Raw genomic sequence first — 17,583 nt, 5'->3', positions numbered from 1 at the left:
AAATTGTTAATCTTATTTTTGCAATGAGTTTAACAATAGAAACAAAGCTGTTTTAGAATTTATAAGGATTATAGATATTTTCTTACAAGAATTAAAACTGAGAGCAAGAATAATTAAAAATATTTATTTATTTAAAAATGATATATATTTTTCATACCAAACACATGAGGTTGGCCCAAACAAACAGATTTGAGTTGGATAAGCATGGCCCGTCACCGGCAGATCCAAATTCCCCACACTCCAGGACTAGCAAAAGCGCGTGTAATGCACTCGTTTTTGGCACTTAACGGGACCGTCACCCGCGTGACGGCAGATACCAGACCCACTCACGGAAGGCACGCTCCGTCAAACCCTCCCACACACACCTTCTCTCAACGCCCCATTCTCTTTCCCTAACGTCCCCGACGACGCCGTAACGTCCTCCACACCCTTATGGCCTCTTGCGACGACGACGACGACTTCTCTCTCCTCCGTGACGATAACCACCACCTCCACCAACCTTACGCGCCGCACCACCACTTCTCCCCCTCCGCCGTCGCCGTCGCTCCTGTCCCACCCAAATCCGTCGCCGACGACGCCGAGGACTACGGAAACCCCTTCGACGACGATGGCGGCAGTGAGAAGCGCAAGGACCGCGAGGAGATCGGCGAGGGAGCTGCGTCGTACGGATTCAACAAGAGATCTAAGGCTCCGCCGTCGAGCACAGGCAGCGCCGAGTACCGGAAGGACAGGGAGGAGTGGAGCGACACAGCGATCGTGTGCCTCCTCGAGGCGTACACGGAGAAGTTCACACAGCTGAATCGGGGAAACCTGAGAGGAAGAGATTGGGAGGAGGTTGCGTTGGTGGTGAGCGGACGGTGCGAGAACCAATCGAAGAGCGTGGAACAGTGTAAGAACAAGGTCGATAACCTAAAGAAGAGGTACAAATTGGAGCGACATAGAATGAGCAGTGGCTGCATTTCCACCAGTCACTGGCCTTGGTTCAAACAATTGGAGCAGATTGTCGGGAATTCTCTTCCGGCGAAATTTCCCGATGAGGATAAAGCGGTTGTTTCTGCCGGAACTTCGCCCAGACAATCGAAGAGGTATTATACTCAGCATTCTGCACCGTAATATTTAATATTTCTCTCATTACTTTTGCAAACGAGTATTAGTAGTTCACATTGATAGTTATTGCGTTATTATGTTCACCAGGATTTGTTTATTTGTTTTCTGTTTTGGTTTGGTGCTCTAGTGCCTGAATCTGTTCGTTGGCTGCATTGTAAATACATAGTTTAATCTAGATGCTTGAAGATTGGAATATTGAATAGCTTTATGATATTACTTTGCAGTTCAACTGTGCAGCATGGTATAGTCAGTAGAGTGTACAATGTTTGCTTTTGCATCATGTAGGTTTTTGTCATGTTTTTCGTGGACTAGACCTTAGAATTGGTTCTTGTAATAAATAGGGGTGTGTGGTTTGACTGAATCAGAAAACTTGTTTTCTTTGGAGGTATTGCTGCATTTTAACAAGGGTCATTCTGTATTCACTGACACGCTTTTAGTTTAGAAATATCATGTCAACTCAAAATGGTTATGGCGTTACTTCAGTTATCTGTACTGTGTTATTATCTCGATGTAGTATCCGATGGTAAATTATTTAGTGTATTGTTGTTATGCAATGTTTCACCGTGCTTTATGTCCACCAAGGATTTGTCCATTTTTGTTTCTTAGATGTACCTTCCTTATCCTTGTACTTAATTTGTACAGACGGTTACAACTTTTAATAATGAATTACTAGTTTACTTTTTACTACAGGAGTGCACATATTACAGTTTGTAGAATCTTAACATTAAACGGTATTGATTTTTTGTTATGTTATTTAAGTATTAGTTTGGGCTTCAGAATAGGATTTTGGAATTAGTATGGGTCTATGGTTTAACTGATGCTAAAAATTTGAAGTTCTCCAGTGTTGTTGCAAATAAGCTAATGCTATCTTCACTGGCACACTTCTGAATCTCAAATCATATGCGGATGACATTTCCAATTTATAATGTGGGTGGTGTTACTAGGAAGCGGGTTTTTATGCTGAATCTCATTCAATATGAATTGTTTTTCCCTTTTCTTTTCCTGATTTTTGTGATAGTGTCAAATGAATGTTAAATTTCCCCTGCTTTATTCCTAGATATGGAGTGGCAACACCCAGTACTGGTGGTCAAGCGAATAGCATGAGGTCAAAAGCACTGACAAACCTTAGATGGCGGAGGGTAGTCTTCAAAATTAGTGGAGCAGCTCTTACTGGATCTGATACCTGCAACATTGACCCTAAGGTTTGTGGTTTGGTTCCAATATGTGGGAAGTTTTATAACATTATTTGACTCATGACCTAAGGTCTTACGGTGTAGTAATTGTTATCTAGATATTGTGACTTATTACATTTGTTTGTTTAAACTAATTATCAGGTGGCTATGTTAGTTTCAAGAGAAGTTGCCATAGCTTCCCGCCTTGGTGTTGAGGTATCAGTTGTCTTGATTGTTCTCTGGGGTCTGTTATTCTGTCACCCTTTCAGTTTAGCTGAAGTATCTTGTGATATTTCAGGTGGCTATTGTTGTTGGAGGTCGTAATTTCTTCTCTGGAGATGCATGGGTAACTGCGACAGGTTTAGAAAGATGTACTGCATACCAAGTTGGGTAAGGTTAATCACCAAATTTTCTATGCAAGTTCGATTTACACCTTTGTAATTTTACTAGAGATCAATCCCAAAGAAAATAAATTGAAAATAGATTTAGGTATCCGTGCAACCATCCATATCCTGATAAAAAAAAATAGATGATCCCAACCAAAGAATATATGTTTGTGAAGTGGGATAGAAAGTACCTTGGTGGTGGTGCTGGAGAACGCTATATCTGTGAACTGAACTTTGACTTGACTAGTATGGGGTATTGGTTGTGTCAATGTAGAGCACATTGACACAGGTCATAAGGCTATAAAGGTTAGAGGACAAAGATTCTTCTCATTTTAGAAAACTAAATTGGAAATCTGATATTTGAAGATCTGAATGGGGCTATGGTCAGACTCACCATGGGAATTTTTGGTCCAGTTTTTTGTGTGATGATATTTATCATTTTTAACTGTATGTGCCTCTGCCGACTGTATAAACCCATTTTTCCCCTTTCTAGAGTTGCACTTCCGACCTTCCATTTAGTTGCATATTCAATTATGGGGAAGTTTTGATCTATGATGAATGAATTTATATTGAAATATGCTTAACAATTATTTCTTTTGTAACAGTTTAAGCTGCCATCTTATGTTATTCTCATATTTGATTTCTCTGTTTCTTTTTCTTGAAAAACAAATGTCTTTTGATGCTTTAACTTTGAGACATTCTATTATGCTTTGCCAAGTATCTTCTTGATACCTTGCACATGGGTGATGGCCATCACTTTGTTGCTTAGGTACATATGCTGCCATGAGATATTTTTAATCTGGTTAATACATTAGCTTTCAAAGTGATTTACTTTTGTTTCTACTTTTCTTTAAAATATTGACCTGAATAAGTACGGTTTTCTTGACCTTGAATTTTCCAGCATGATGGCAACAGTGATGAATTCAATATTGCTCCAATCAACTCTAGAGAAGATGGGTGTTCAGACTCGTGTACAAACTTCAATTGCCATGCAGGAGTTTGCTGAACCATACAATAGGCAGCGGGCGATCAGACATCTTGAGAAAGGAAGAGTTGTTATATTTGGTGGCATCAGTTTTGGTGCTGGCAATCCACTTTTCTCAACTGACATAGCTGCAGCTCTTCGTGCTTCAGAGCGTATGCTGTTGTCCTTTGTTTTTAAAATAATTTTCTAATTACCTTTTTTCCCACTTTATCTGTAGTTTATGCAAAGGGCAACACATGCATCTTTGTTTTTGGTTTTTGGCTTTTGGTTTTGCTAGCATCAGCATATATCTCCTTCAACCTTGCAGTTAATGCTGAAGCGGTCCTCAAGGGTACTAATGTAGATGGTGTGTATGACTGCAACTCACGAGATAACAATTTCACTTTTGAGCACATATCCTTCAGAGAGCTGGGGTCAAGAGGAGTCACCTCTATGGATGCGTCAGCGCTGACATTCTGCAAGGGAAATGCCATTCCTGGTTAGTAAGTTCTTGCATTTGATCTTTTTATGAGCGTCTTTCAGGTTTCAGTGCCTTTGGTTTTTGCATTGACAATGGGTTCCAAAATGGTCCCTGTTGCATGCTTAAACTCTGCTAGGCACTGTTTCTGCAAGAAAAACTGTTGGTCCTTTGGTGGTTCTCCTCCTAGAGTTAATATTTTTGCTTTTATGTTTAGGTTTATGAGTCTCCAATGAAGTTATCGATAAAGTGGTCATTTTATTACATATTTTATTTGACAAATTTCTGTGGCCATTTTCTTATACAGTCGTGGTTTTTAATCTACTGGAGCCTGGGAACATCTCTAAAGCTTTATGTGGAGAACAAGTTGGCACACTAATTGATGAAACTGGAGCAGTAAGCTAACAGTTAATTCAGCCTATTCAATTATTGTTAGTCACACTGGAGCCATCAAGTTGAGTGGGATATTTGCTATGACTAAGATTCTTTAAGAAGAAAATATCAAATCAAGACAGATTCTGTGGCCAAGATTGTGGAAATTGTACTTCGGAACTGTAATCACAAATTCCCTTTCACTAATTTTAGGTGGTGGTTGTAATTTTAATAAGCTTATGTAAAAAGAAAAAAGAGAGATGTTTTTGTATATTATTCCTAGGTGATTGTAGCATAGTAATGAATTAGCAGTAGTCCTCCTCCTTTGTAGTAAATGTAAACAGATGCAGAGTAATTCAACTTTATTTATTAGTGCAACATTATTAATCATTTCCCCTTTGTGTCAAGAGATGAAAAATAAGAACAAATGTAAGTAACTTTTATTTTGGTTCAAGGAGTTCCTATTCCTTAGGGAAAGCTCACGAAAGAAGGATGTGGACTGCAGAATTTGAATTCAAACGCTTCCATAGCATGTCTAATAGCTTTACTAAGTGAGAGCTATTTCATTTTATAATTAAAATGAGATTTTCAAGAAAGAGTTCAAGTCTTTCGTGGCTTGAATATTATATATGATCTCAATATGAAACGTGAAATCTTAAGGTTTGAATTCACACATGTTTAATGTTTTTAAGGTACTCATTCATTATTTGTAAGCTGCAATCTATATTTCTGGCACGCGCTTCATTCATCATGAGCTTGCGTGCGTAGCATTTGGCGCAATTTTATTCACATTGGTTTTATGAACACGATTCCATGATTTCAGGGTCGCACGAGATTCAATTCATGACAATGCCATTGAACTGTACCAATGTCCAATGATGCAAACTCCAGATGTACAACAGTATACAATTCAACTAGCATCGATAATTCAGATTTGTGTTACGTTGAACAATGGAATTCCACAGAACTCACAAATTTTACAAAGAACACTTGTAACGACAGCAAAAAGTAATGGGCAATAAGACAGTGCAACCAGAAGAGGAGCTAATCACTGCAGTGAAAGTAATTAACTAGAGTATGACATTAATTAATCTTGTATATACCATACAATAAGATTTGAACATTATTCTCCTAAGCTAGACCATCTTCAGTGGTGGGAATGGAAGGTGAAAGCGAATTGCGAGATTCATCATAGTCCTCCCCAAGAGGTGATTGCTCCACCCTGATCTCCTCAACCATCTTCACAACTTCTTCCATAGTTGGCCTCTTCTCCGGCTGAGCCACCACACAGGCCAACCCCACATGAAGCATGGACACAAGCTCTTCCTCGATGTTCTTGTAGCGCAAAAGCTCCTGGTCAAACACCTCTGCGGTCCACTCTTCCTTCACCACGGAGCGAACCCATTTGGGAAGGTCCACCACGGCCTGTTCCTCTTCCTCCATTCTGGGACGAGCCGGTGAAGGGTACTGCGACGAAGGAGCTCTTCCTGTGAGAACTTCCAGCAGCAACACCCCGAAGCTGTACACGTCAGCCTGCTGAGACAGCCTCTTGTGCTGTTCCTGTTCGGGGGCCCTGTACCCTCCCAATCGTGCAATGGCGTGAACCGGGTTCAAGAGGAGTGACAGTCCGAAGTCCGAGATGCAAGCCACGCCGTTCTTGTCCAGAAGCACGTTCGAAGATTTCACGTTCCCGTGAGGCACTTTGGCTGCACTGTACTCTACGTGGATCTTCGCAAGACCTCTTGCTGCTCCCAACATCAGGCTTATTCTTGTTGTCCAATCCAACGGAATCCTCCCGGGACCACGATTCCCTATCATCGGTATCCAACAAACCCCCCACAAAACAAAAATTTAAATCAAATCACCACAAATTGCGATTCAGACATGTTCTACTTTCTAAATTTGATTTTTAGTTAAATTAGTTATAGTTCAGACTCGTATAAGTTTCTTTTGGTGCAATGCAAAGGTATTTAAAGTTTGTTTAACTCAAATTTAATTTTATCCCTTTCCGTGTTAATGGATAGAGTAACTTGTGGGGGTGATGTAAACATAGACGAATAGAGTAATTAACCAGAAGAGTGACTGACCATGAAGAAGAGTATGCAAGCTTCCATTGGAGAGATAGTCATAGACAAGAAGCTTTTCCTCTTTCGCATAGTAATAGGCTTTGAGTCTTACCACATTGGGGTGCTTAAGCTTCCCAATCACATCCATATACTGCTCAAACTCATGCCTGGCGCAAGGATTGGCATCCTTCAGCCTCTTCACCGCCACGGTGCACCCATCATCAAGCACCGCCCTATAAACTGTTCCCAAACTCCCCTTCCCAAGCATCTCCGCCGAGGCTCGCAGCAGATCCTCCAACTCAAACTCACTCCTCCGATCAAAAAACACAAGCCTACTCCTATCAGTCCCAGTAGTCCCATCACTCTCACCACCCCCACTTCCATACACCTTCTTCTCACTCCCATTGTAACTGCTCCCACTCTTCCTCTTCCCATAACTCTCCCCACTCCCCACCAAACTAGACCCTCTCCCCCTTGCGCAACAATGCGCCACGAGAAATGATGTCATCACAAGCAACGCCACACAATTCCCCACAACAATTGCCACAATGACACCGGGACTTAAACCCTTATGATGCTCCTTCCCCGGTCGAGCTATTATGCTGGTCTCGGGGAAGGAACTGGGGTTTGAAGGAACTGTCTGAGACGGTTCATTTTCATTGCTATTATCATTATCTTTAGGAGGGTTTGTGGTGAAGGAACAGACAGGTAACGGTGTTGCACCACATAAACCCTCGTTACCTGAGAAGGCTGTCACGCCGAAATTCTTCAGCATGGGGTTTGGTAAACGACCGTAGAAGGCGTTGTTTGTCATGTTGACTTCTCTGAGGTTTTGCATGGAGGAAGACAAGTCAGGGATTTCACCTGAGAGAAGGTTGTTCTGGAGTCTGAGTGTGATGAGTCGTGTTAAGTTGGAGAGAAAGTCAACCTTGCCGCGTATGTTGTTGTCGGAGAGGTCGAGGCGGAGAAGAGATTTGAGGGAGGATATCTCCGGGGGGATCTCGCCGGAGAAGTCGTTGCCGGCGAGGTAGAGGAGTTGGATGTTGGTGCAGTTGGAGAAGAGCGGCGAAACGGTGCCGTTCAAGCGATTGTCGTGAAGGTCGAGGAGGCGGAGGTGGGTGAGGGGAGTGAGGGGGTCGAGGGGGCCCCGGAGGTTGAGGGAAGGGAGGGAGAGGGCGGTGACGCGGCCGTTCGGGGAGCAGAGGACGCCGCGCCACGCGGCGGGGCATGCGTCTCCGCCGGTCCAGTTTGAAAGAAGGTAGCCGTGAACGTCGCTTTGGCGGCGGAAGAGGGTGAGTGCACGAGTATCATTGTGGTGGAGACTGAACGTGAAAAATGGTAAGAAAAATAAAAAGATGAGGAACAAGACATGGTGATGCTTCATCATCATGGGATGAATCCTTGGACGCGGGAAGTGCAAGGAAATTGAAAGAACGTTAGTGTTTTAAAATTAAAATGAAGATTTTGATTGGGGAAAATTTGGAAGCATTATGTGGCATGATTAGAGAGAGAGAATTGGTTTTTATGATTATAGTATGTGTAATATGTTGGGGTGATTAGGACAGAGGGAATATATATGATGATTAAAGGTAGGGAATGGTTGTGTGAATGATTGCTGTTGTCCATTTCTCTAAAGAAAAAGAGCACCATAAGCAACATCACTTTTCTTTTCATTGCTTTTTCTTTTTCTTGGTCTGTTACCCATCATGCTGCAAAAGGGAAAAGAGAGAAATGTCTATGTATATGTTGTGTTCTTGATCCTTGAGATCTGAAAACATGGTCCCTGCTCTATCTTTACAGTACTATAGAATCAAGAAATGGAGATGGAGTGACCCCAGTCTCAATATGCTTCTACAATTGTTAACAGTACTGCCTCAACAAATAATGATTTCTGCTATATATCAATGAAAATTGTTGTGTATACTTTGTTTCCCTTTTTTTTTTATTAATGACTCATTGGTACTTTATTTTTTACCTTTAGTAGTACAAAAATTATGTACTTTTGCTCTATTATTTTGGTGTAGATGAGCTTGGAACCATTTTCTTTCTCTCTTTTAAGTAGCAAATGGGTCAAATTATTCAAGTAATTCTCTAGTGATTTAAAGTAAAATTTAGTTTTCACAGTCAAGTTTAAGGAATAGTTCAATAAAATATCATTTAAATAGCCATTTGGTATAATTTTTAATATTTTTAAGGTTACTTAAGTGGTTCTTCTTACTTTAAAAAGGCCATTCAAAATAAAATTAATATAAAATTAATGATTGATTTGCTTGAAACTTTTATTTGTGTGGCCATTTTGAAAATGATTTATGCTACTGCTATGTTGTATCCGACAGCATTACGTGTCTTCGATCTTATGTTAAGAGATCTCAAACCCTATATTTCCACTTTGACTTTTAAATGCATATATATATATATATATATTTGTATATGTATGTATATTTGTATATGTATGTATATTTGAGGCAATAGCATGCGCAAGATTTATCTATTAATTTGTTATGCAATACCATAACAATTTGTATAAAATAATATGCATCTTGGAGGACGTTTGAATTTGAAAACTCAAATTTTAAAGAAGAATAAATAATGAAAACTAGGGTTCCTTTTTTGCCGATAAGAAAAGGGTAGTTTTTTTTTCATAATCCATTAATAACTAAATCATTTTTATTGATCTTGATAAATTAATAGTTTATTTATTATAAATAAAACCGTATCATTATAAGATAGACATTAACTACGCTTCTCAATTTTGATGCCACTTGAAGTAAACATGAGCTAATAAATCAAAGCTACCAAAGACTCAGCTACGTTAATATTACACAGCATGATCTTGAGATCTTTATGAGCCAAAGTTGTGTGTGCAAATAATATAGTATGTATACATATACTTGCAATTATGCTTTTGATAATATTATAATCAATATGAATATATATGCGAGGTACCTAGGTACTCTTCTAAAGTCAAATTTTTGGTTATTATGTACTATAAAGTAGGTTGACAATCACCTACACACAATTCATCAATAATTGTAGGTAGACTAAAACGTTCATAATATTGCTTCCTCTTCTCCAAAAATTAATATATGCATGCAAAATCAATCTTAAAGAACACCTTATGCTAATTTATCTCTTCATGACATATTTAAAAAAAAAATTATTGGTAAAGAGTTTCTTGAATTTGTCACTCATTAATCTTTATCACAAAATTTGATTGATTAACTTAAATAAGTATTTTTTTTTTTTTTAAGTTTTCGTGTTAGGCATCACTATGCAACTTGACATCTCAGCTAAGCTGACACCTCAAGTAACAACAATCATCTGCCATCACATGAAAAAAAAATATTATTAAAAAAAGAAAAAAGAAAGAAAATACAAAAATATGGGGGGACTAGACCAAAACCCATATGTTAACACAAACGATACATAGGTAGATTATACCTATTCATAAAGAATTCTAAGAACAGACTAGTTGAGAGTCTATTATACCAATGAAAAGATTCTCTATGAATAAATCCTAAATTAGTCAACTTATCAGCACACGCATTCCCTTCACGAAAAATATGAGTTACCCTAAACCTGATTGTCCCACAAAAATTAAGATAAGTATTCCATCGATTCTGAAGCATCCACGGAACATTAGTCCTAGCAGTAAACGCAGCAGAAACCAAGGCAGAATCACATTCAAGCCAGACATTAGTAAGTCCCATTTTTTGAGCTTCCTCCATAGCATGTATAACTCAGCAACCAAAGCAGTTTGAACTTCAAGAAACGCTGAAAAAGCACCAATAAATTCTCCCATACTCCCACGAAAAATACCTCCACAAGTAGCAAGACCAGGATACCCCCTAGCAGCCCCATCAGTATTAATTTTGACCTAGCCTGGTGAAGGAAATTCCCATCTAATAGGAAGAGGACGAAGAACTTTACCACTACGAGTCTTAATACCGAAAAACTTAATCACGTTGAAGTCCAACATATCATTCTTCATTGAAGCTTTAGACGAATTTCCCACTAGACAAGTTAAATCTTTAATTATCGAAATAGCCTTAGAAACCCCAATCTTATCCTGAAATCTAGCATAATTCCTCATACGTCATATCATCCATATAGAAAAGGTTATCACCGCAAGCTTAATCAATTTAACCAAAGGACTACCATCACTCTTAATAAAAGAATGTAGATCATCCTTATTAGAGAAATGAGAAGTAAGAAAAATTTGTCGTACCCAACTCCAAATATGCAATGCGTTAAAACATTCAAAAAATAGATGTTGAATAGATTCCTCTTGCTTTTCACAAAGCGAACACATAGAACATATATGCAAACCCTTATTCTGAATATGTTGATCTGTAGGAAGTCGTCCATGAAATTTTTTCCAGAGTACTAGAGTTTTGGAAGGCGGAATAGATGCAGACCAAATGAATTTACCCCAACCACCTGGAACTCCTGGTTCCAAGAAAAAAGTCCTAGCCGATTTAAGAGTGAAACGACCAGACTCATTTAGAATCCAATTAGGAATATCCTGTTCCTCTCTAATCATGATATGATTAAAAAAAAGAGGCATCTGCTGTAAAGAGAAGGGAATATTCCAATCACAACCTGTCCAAAATTGAGAGACTGTATCCGAAATGCTAACATCATCAGATAACCCTGCAATATTTGCTAAAGAAGTAGTAGAGCACCATTTATCATTCCATAAATTAATAAAAGAACCTGTACCAACAGTCCAATAAGTATAATCAAGTATGATAGAATAAAATTGCTTAATTCCAGGCCAGAGAGAGGAAGATCTATAAACCGTTCGAAATTCATATTTTGATTTAAGAACCCTGGCTTTCAAGAGTAAAGACCAAGGTTTGTCGCTATAAGCAAAGTTCCAAGCAAGCTTAAGAAGATATGCATTATTTTCATGATGAAGATTAATGATATTCAAGCCTCCATCCTCAAGAGGTGAACAAATTTTCCCCCAATTAACGGTAGCAATACCTTTTTTCATAATATCACCAGTCCAAATAAAATTCCGACACCACTACTCAACTTGCTTAATAAGTGAAACAGGCCACTTATACATATTAAAACTATAAGCTAGAGATCCAGTAATCACTGTATTGACCAGCTGAATTCGACCCATCATGCTAAGAGATTTACCTTTCCAAGATGCTAGCTTCAATTCAACTTTATCAGCCAAAGGTTGAAGAAACCGACACTTTGGAGCACCAACAAAGATAGGCACTCCTAAATAATGGAAAGGCAAACAACCATGACTACAGGAAATAATATTTTGAATTTTGGTGACAAATCTTGGAGAATTATCCATGGTGAAGAAACTACTTTTAGAGTTATTAATATATTGACCAGAAAAATCACCATACAAAATATGAGATGGAGTGAGATAACTGTGCGGACTGGCCATATTTAAAATCTTCTTATCATTCACAAGCTTAGAGAGACCTCTACTAAGAACTTCCTCTGCAAGACAGAAAAGTAAAGGAGACAATGGATCACCTTGTCTTACCCCTCGACTGCAAGGAAAAAAACCCACCAAACTACCACTTATTCTTATAGAAAGCATAGCTGAACGGAGAATTGTACTAATCCAACCGACAAATGAGGGGTGAAAACCAAAGCGTTTTAAAACTAATAATAAGAACTTCCAACTTAGAGTGTCAAAAGCTTTATGAATATCAACTTTGTAAGCCACATTACCTCCTCTAACCTTTTTAGAAAGCAGGTTAATAGCTTCAGAAGCAATACCAATGCAATCCTGAATTTGTCTACCCTGCACAAATCCATATTGATTAGGAGAAATGATTCTAGCAGCCACAAGAGCAAGCCTATCCGCCAGTATCTTGGAAATAATCTTAAACTTGAAATTAGCAACAGCAATTGGCCTGTAATCTTTAATGGAATCAACACCCTGAGCCTTTGGAATAAGAGATACCACATTACTATTCATTCCAGGGAGAACCCAGTTTTGTTTAAAAAACTGTTGAACAACATTGCAAACATCTGTCAGCAAGAATGATAGAAAACACCACCAAAACCATCAGGACCAGGAGCACTATTACCGTTAAGATTAAAAACAACATTTTTAATTTTAGAGAAATCTGGACACTTAATCAACATCATATTCTCCTTAGAGGAAACCATCGCAGGAATATAAGTACCAATAAAATCTTCCATATTATCAGTATCCAGAACATTAGAAATAGACTCAGCATAAAGATTTTTATAAAAGTCCAAAATATGATCCTCAATGATTTTAGGATCCTCCGTAACCTCATTATCAATCCGTAGACGATGAATCCCACTAGAATTATTTCTCCTTTTGACCACCGCATGGAAAAAAGCAGTATTTCGATCTCCATCCTTGAACCATAGCATCCTAGCCCTTTCTTTCCAAAACAAATATTGACAGTGAAGAGCATGATCAAGCTCCTCCTTAGCAATCTTTTCTTGACAGAGAAGTCCATCACTATCAGACAAACTAACAGTCTTTAAGCTTTTTTGAATACCAAGAAGGATGTCCTGCTTAAGAAGAACTCCATATTGAACATTACCAAAAGAATTTTTATTCTAGTCTCGGAGCTCAAGTTTCAACCTTTTTAACTTATGTTGCAAGATAAACATAGGATAACCAACAACCTGATTAGCCCAAGAATCATGAATAAGCTTTAGACACGAAGTGTCCTGAAGCCACATCGAAAAGAAACGAAAATTGCTAACCTTCCGCAAAGAATTACTAGCAAGACTAGCAAGAATAGGGGAATGATCAGAACAATTTTTAACAAGAACCTGATAAGAACAAGATTCCCATTCATCCAGACACACTTCATTACATAAAGCCCTATCCAGTCTTCTGTGAATTCTATGCAACCCTCTCCTTCCGTTACACCAAGTATAGCAAGATCCAGTAAAAGACATACAAGAAAGATCATTAGTATTAATCCAGTCCAGGAATTCATTACAAGAAACCTGATTAGGAGCCACCCCCCCTTTACAGTCATCCGCCGAGAGCAGAACATTAAAATCTCCCAGAATACACCAAGGCCCTGTGAAGAAACTAAGATCCCTCCATAAAAATCGTCTAGACAAGTATGTGTTAGCACCATAAACACCTGCAAAGCTAAAACTCTTATCCTGCAGACGACAAGTTACAAAGATAAATTGATCATTAACCAAGAAATTTTGGACAAGATTAGGAACCGACAAACACCAAAGCTTAGCAACTTTATTAACAATAGGAGACGTAGCCACCAAATGCATATTAACAGATTTGAAAAGGATGTCGAAAGCATTAGTGTACGACATCATGGGTTCAGCAAGAAAAACCAGGAATCTCAAACACTTTTTTCTATCTACAATACAATGTTTGAATCCAATATTTGTTTAGGATTCAAGTTCAATACTGCACTGATGCATGATATACATAAAATTTTTCATCAACAAAGAATTAAATCGATTAAAAAATAACATTTCAGGATTGTTCCAACCCTTATACAAAATAGTCCTCATAACGCTACACATTACACCTACAAATTACCATGAGTAATCCAACTAAATTAACCAAATACCTTTCATGCTGACCTAATAGTATTAATTTATATATTTATATATATATATATATATAATATAATTAAGTATTATTTTTTTATAAACTAAATTTTTTGACTATATATTTTGTAGAAATTTAGTGAGATCAGAAATATATTAGTCTTTTAAGAGTAGGAAATATAGTAGTCTTAATAGCATGCATATATATTTTCTGACAAAGAGCAACATTTTTGGGGCAAGAAAATTGGAAATTAAAATGGTGTGGATGCAAAGTTTTAGTGGTTATGGCTCTTGGAAACATCTTTAATTAACTTCACATTTTTGTTTGAAATATTTGGAGTGGAGAAAAAGAACACTTGAAATCCAATGGTCCACAATTATATGTGTGATGTTGAGTTGTGGAGCACTAAGGCATAGAGTGTGTCAATGTAATTAATTTATGCAACTTTTGGTGCTCATCATATATCTAACCCCCGAATGAAAAATGATTAATTTTAATTGCCAAACTTTTGAGGGTTTCATCAAAAGAGAGTGTTTCATTACTTGATTTTCTCCGTGGTGGAAGAAAGAGTTACCCACTTTATGTAAAGAGCAAGCAAAGCTTTTCTAGCACCAAGAGATTGAAGTGATTTGTGTATGTTTTGATATGTTAGTTTAGAAATGAAAACTAAAAATAATTTAAATATTTTTTTCTTCAATTTTTAACCTTTTGAAATATTTTTTTAAAATAAAATCGTTGATAAAGATTTGAACTTCAAAGTATGCAATACTTTAATATATAAATACGAAGTATGACTGAATTTTAAACATATAAAATAGTAATATTTTCATGTGGCTATTTAATTCAAACAAGGGGCTGTTTCAATGAGACCACTAAGTCAAAGTGATATTTGAATGGGCTGAAAAGAATGTATATAATATTTTTATAGTGGTATGGTGTCTCCAAACGAAGTTGTATCTTATTTTTTAATAAACATCAAAATCTTGAAAATAACCACCGACACATAATTTGGTCTTCCAAGAAAAGAAGTTAATACTCGGTTAATATAGCCCTGTGTCCAAAATAATTTTTAATTCCATACCTTAAAATTCAATTATCAGAACGGTAATAAAGTGATTTAAGATATAGACACCAAAAATTATTGGATATCACATTAAGGTAAATTTCACATGATTTAGTTAAATTTAAAATTTATTTTTTAAGATGATATTATAATTAATTAGTTTGTTGGACCAATTTAGCGTAACGAGAGTTCATTAAATCTATTATATAGTTTATTATGAAACCAAGAGAGTAAGTTGGATATTGGACATGTTATGCATGAGTTAATAAAAAAAAAATCAAATAAATGATACTTAACTTGAAAAGGCTTATTATCCATAAAGAAATCCACTTTTAAGCATTTATGTGCCTAATAATAATACTTAACTTTTAAGTCATTTCCCCTTCATTTTGATTGAATAAAGTTAATGTATAACAAGTTGTAGCTTGCCAAATTAATCTCTTAAAATGTTAATTTGATCTGATAAAAGAATAAAAACGTTATAAATTTATATATATATATATTTTCCAAGAGACACATGGAGTATTTGCCCTCCATTCATTATGCCAATTATGATCGAGTAATTAAAATTCTTATTAATTATATTTAGAAAGAGTAAACACTATAAAACTTTCACCATATAAAAATTCATTTAATTTAAGTGATAATGTTGTATCCAGCTGCATGTGATAATGCAGTGATGCATGCTGCAAAAAGTGAGGGAAATGTTTCAGCTTTTTTTTGTTTTAAGTTTCAGTGGTTAGAATCAAGTTGCAAAAGCAAAAGAAAAAAAAAATAAAAGCAGCAGAGAGATAGAAGGCGAAATTGGCGCTGTAAATGCAAATCACTACCAACAAACACCACCTGCTGCTACTGCATGCACTCGCTGTAGGGAATCAAAATCTCTCTTTCTTTCTTTCAATTGCTTTCATCTTATTGGAAAATGGACAAACAACCCGTTTTACTGCAAGAACATTCTAGGTTTTTTATTTATTTATTTATAAAAGTGAATTAATTTTACAATATAGTTTTACAATTTTAATTAAAAAGAAAAGACTTTCTAAAGAGTAAACTTTGTCTTTTTTAAAAAACAGGTTTAGACATTTGGATATAGGTTCTCACCATATATTACTTCCACTCATAAAAAAAATTAAAGTTCTCCATTTAATTAATTTCCAATTTTTCCTTAACAATTTTTATTTATTAAGAATTTATTAAAAATTATAAAAATTGCCATAAAATCATTAAATAGAATGCAAATCTATATTTTGTTTAATAATTTTGAACATTGCAGAAGAAAGTATATCTAGAAGAGTGGGTTATTAATATTTGTTGCAGTAGTGGTACCAACATTTGTCACTGTAACTTTGTTCTTCTTTTTATGCTTCACCGTAACTTTAGTTGATGCCACAACATGTCCACAAAAAGAGTGATCATATATAGCTAGCACTATACTACAATTTCACATATTTCATGAATTCTTTTATATATATTATGTAACTCTACAAAATTCGTAAAAAGAAATTAGAAAAAAACCAATTTTTTAGAATTTTTTGAAAGAATTCGCAATAAAAATACAACTAAAACTTTTAGTAATCTAGAGGCAAAAAAGAATGAAATTCTAGAAATATATTTAACCTACTTTGTATTATTTAAAATTAAATTTTGAAGATTCTAGAGATCACAAAAAAAACATGAAATAGAAACTAATTTTAGAACAAAAAATAAATAGTTGGTATAGTAACTAGAGACCATTTTAAAAACTAAAAAAAAAATATTTCTAAATTAATTTTTATTATTGTTAAATAATTTTTAAATTGGTATCTAACTATTAAAGTTTTAGCTACCAATTATTTAATTTTTAAATTTGGTAGAAAAACCTTATTGCTAATTAGATATCAATTTATGAACTATCTAACCATAATAAAAACTAAAATAAAATAAAATATTTTTTTAGTCTCTAAAATATTTTCTAATTTAGTGACTATAACAATTAATTATTTTTTATATTTAAAAATTAATTTTTATTTCATAATTTTTATAATAAATGTTAATATACGAGTGAATTTAGTTATTACTCCTAAATCAGTGTCAGATCTTAAAACCTTTAGTAATTTGGGCTTAGATCTGCAACTTTTAATTAAGTCTAATTGTTGAGTGTGATTGAGAAAGGAACATATTAGTATGGAAATTCAGGAGACAATAAAATTTATTATTGCCCAAAATCTGTAACCAGTGTCTAGTATGTTTATAACATGTCATTGTGTACATTACACTTTTTTTTTTCCTGTCAGAAAGAGATTTAAATTATAATTTTCATCCTCTTCAATTTTAAAAAAATGTGTTTCATTAATAAAAAAATACCATTTAGTTCATCTTAATATAAATAATTTTTATAGAAATTTCTCTCTCACTAGTCTTCAATGTACAATTTATTT

General features: G+C 35.8%; 2 protein-coding genes across 3 annotated transcripts; one reads left to right on the top strand and one right to left on the bottom strand.

The window, feature by feature from the left end:
* Nucleotides 1-160: 160 nt before the first annotated feature.
* Nucleotides 161-4,869, top strand: LOC137830302 (aspartate/glutamate/uridylate kinase family protein). Of its 2 annotated transcripts, none has more exons than XR_016523045.1 (7): nucleotides 161-1,085; nucleotides 2,165-2,309; nucleotides 2,442-2,495; nucleotides 2,578-2,674; nucleotides 3,567-3,802; nucleotides 3,958-4,128; nucleotides 4,415-4,869. XR_016523045.1 is itself a non-coding variant. In XM_068637565.1 (7 exons), the coding sequence occupies exons 1-7, from the start codon at nucleotides 433-435 to the stop codon at nucleotides 4,510-4,512; spliced, it is 1,449 nt and encodes a 482-aa protein (XP_068493666.1). In that variant the 5' UTR covers nucleotides 161-432; the 3' UTR covers nucleotides 4,513-4,869. The 2 variants fall into 2 exon arrangements, 1 of the variants encoding a protein (XP_068493666.1); XM_068637565.1 differs by having other exon boundaries at nucleotides 2,578-2,669.
* Nucleotides 4,870-5,383: 514 nt separating this feature from the next.
* On the bottom strand, nucleotides 5,384-8,151 carry LOC137830301 (Leucine-rich repeat protein kinase family protein). Its single transcript, XM_068637564.1, has 2 exons — nucleotides 6,567-8,151; nucleotides 5,384-6,290 (listed from the first exon to the last, which is right to left on the bottom strand). Exons 1-2 carry the CDS (start codon nucleotides 7,933-7,935, stop codon nucleotides 5,611-5,613), a joined length of 2,049 nt encoding a protein of 682 aa, XP_068493665.1. The 5' UTR covers nucleotides 7,936-8,151; the 3' UTR covers nucleotides 5,384-5,610.
* Nucleotides 8,152-17,583: the final 9,432 nt, after the last annotated feature.

The sequence above is a fragment of the Phaseolus vulgaris genome, chromosome 7 (genome assembly GCF_051622355.1).
Source record: "Phaseolus vulgaris cultivar YP4 chromosome 7, ASM5162235v1, whole genome shotgun sequence".
NCBI lineage: Eukaryota > Viridiplantae > Streptophyta > Magnoliopsida > Fabales > Fabaceae > Phaseolus > Phaseolus vulgaris.
This window is presented reverse-complemented; position numbering and strand designations above follow the sequence as displayed.

Excerpts from the sequence above, each read along its gene's own strand:
- LOC137830302 (XM_068637565.1), top strand. The coding sequence starts at position 433 with ATGGCCTCTTGCGACGACGACGACGACTTCTCTCTCCTCCGTGACGAT. Across the intron at positions 2,310-2,441 it reads CCTGCAACATTGACCCTAAG|GTGGCTATGTTAGTTTCAAG; the intron begins GTTTGTGGTTTG and ends ACTAATTATCAG. Across the intron at positions 2,496-2,577 it reads CTTCCCGCCTTGGTGTTGAG|GTGGCTATTGTTGTTGGAGG; the intron begins GTATCAGTTGTC and ends GTGATATTTCAG.
- LOC137830301 (XM_068637564.1), bottom strand. The coding sequence starts at position 7,935 with ATGATGATGAAGCATCACCATGTCTTGTTCCTCATCTTTTTATTTTTC. Across the intron at positions 6,291-6,566 it reads CTTGCATACTCTTCTTCATG|GGAATCGTGGTCCCGGGAGG; the intron begins GTCAGTCACTCT and ends TACCGATGATAG.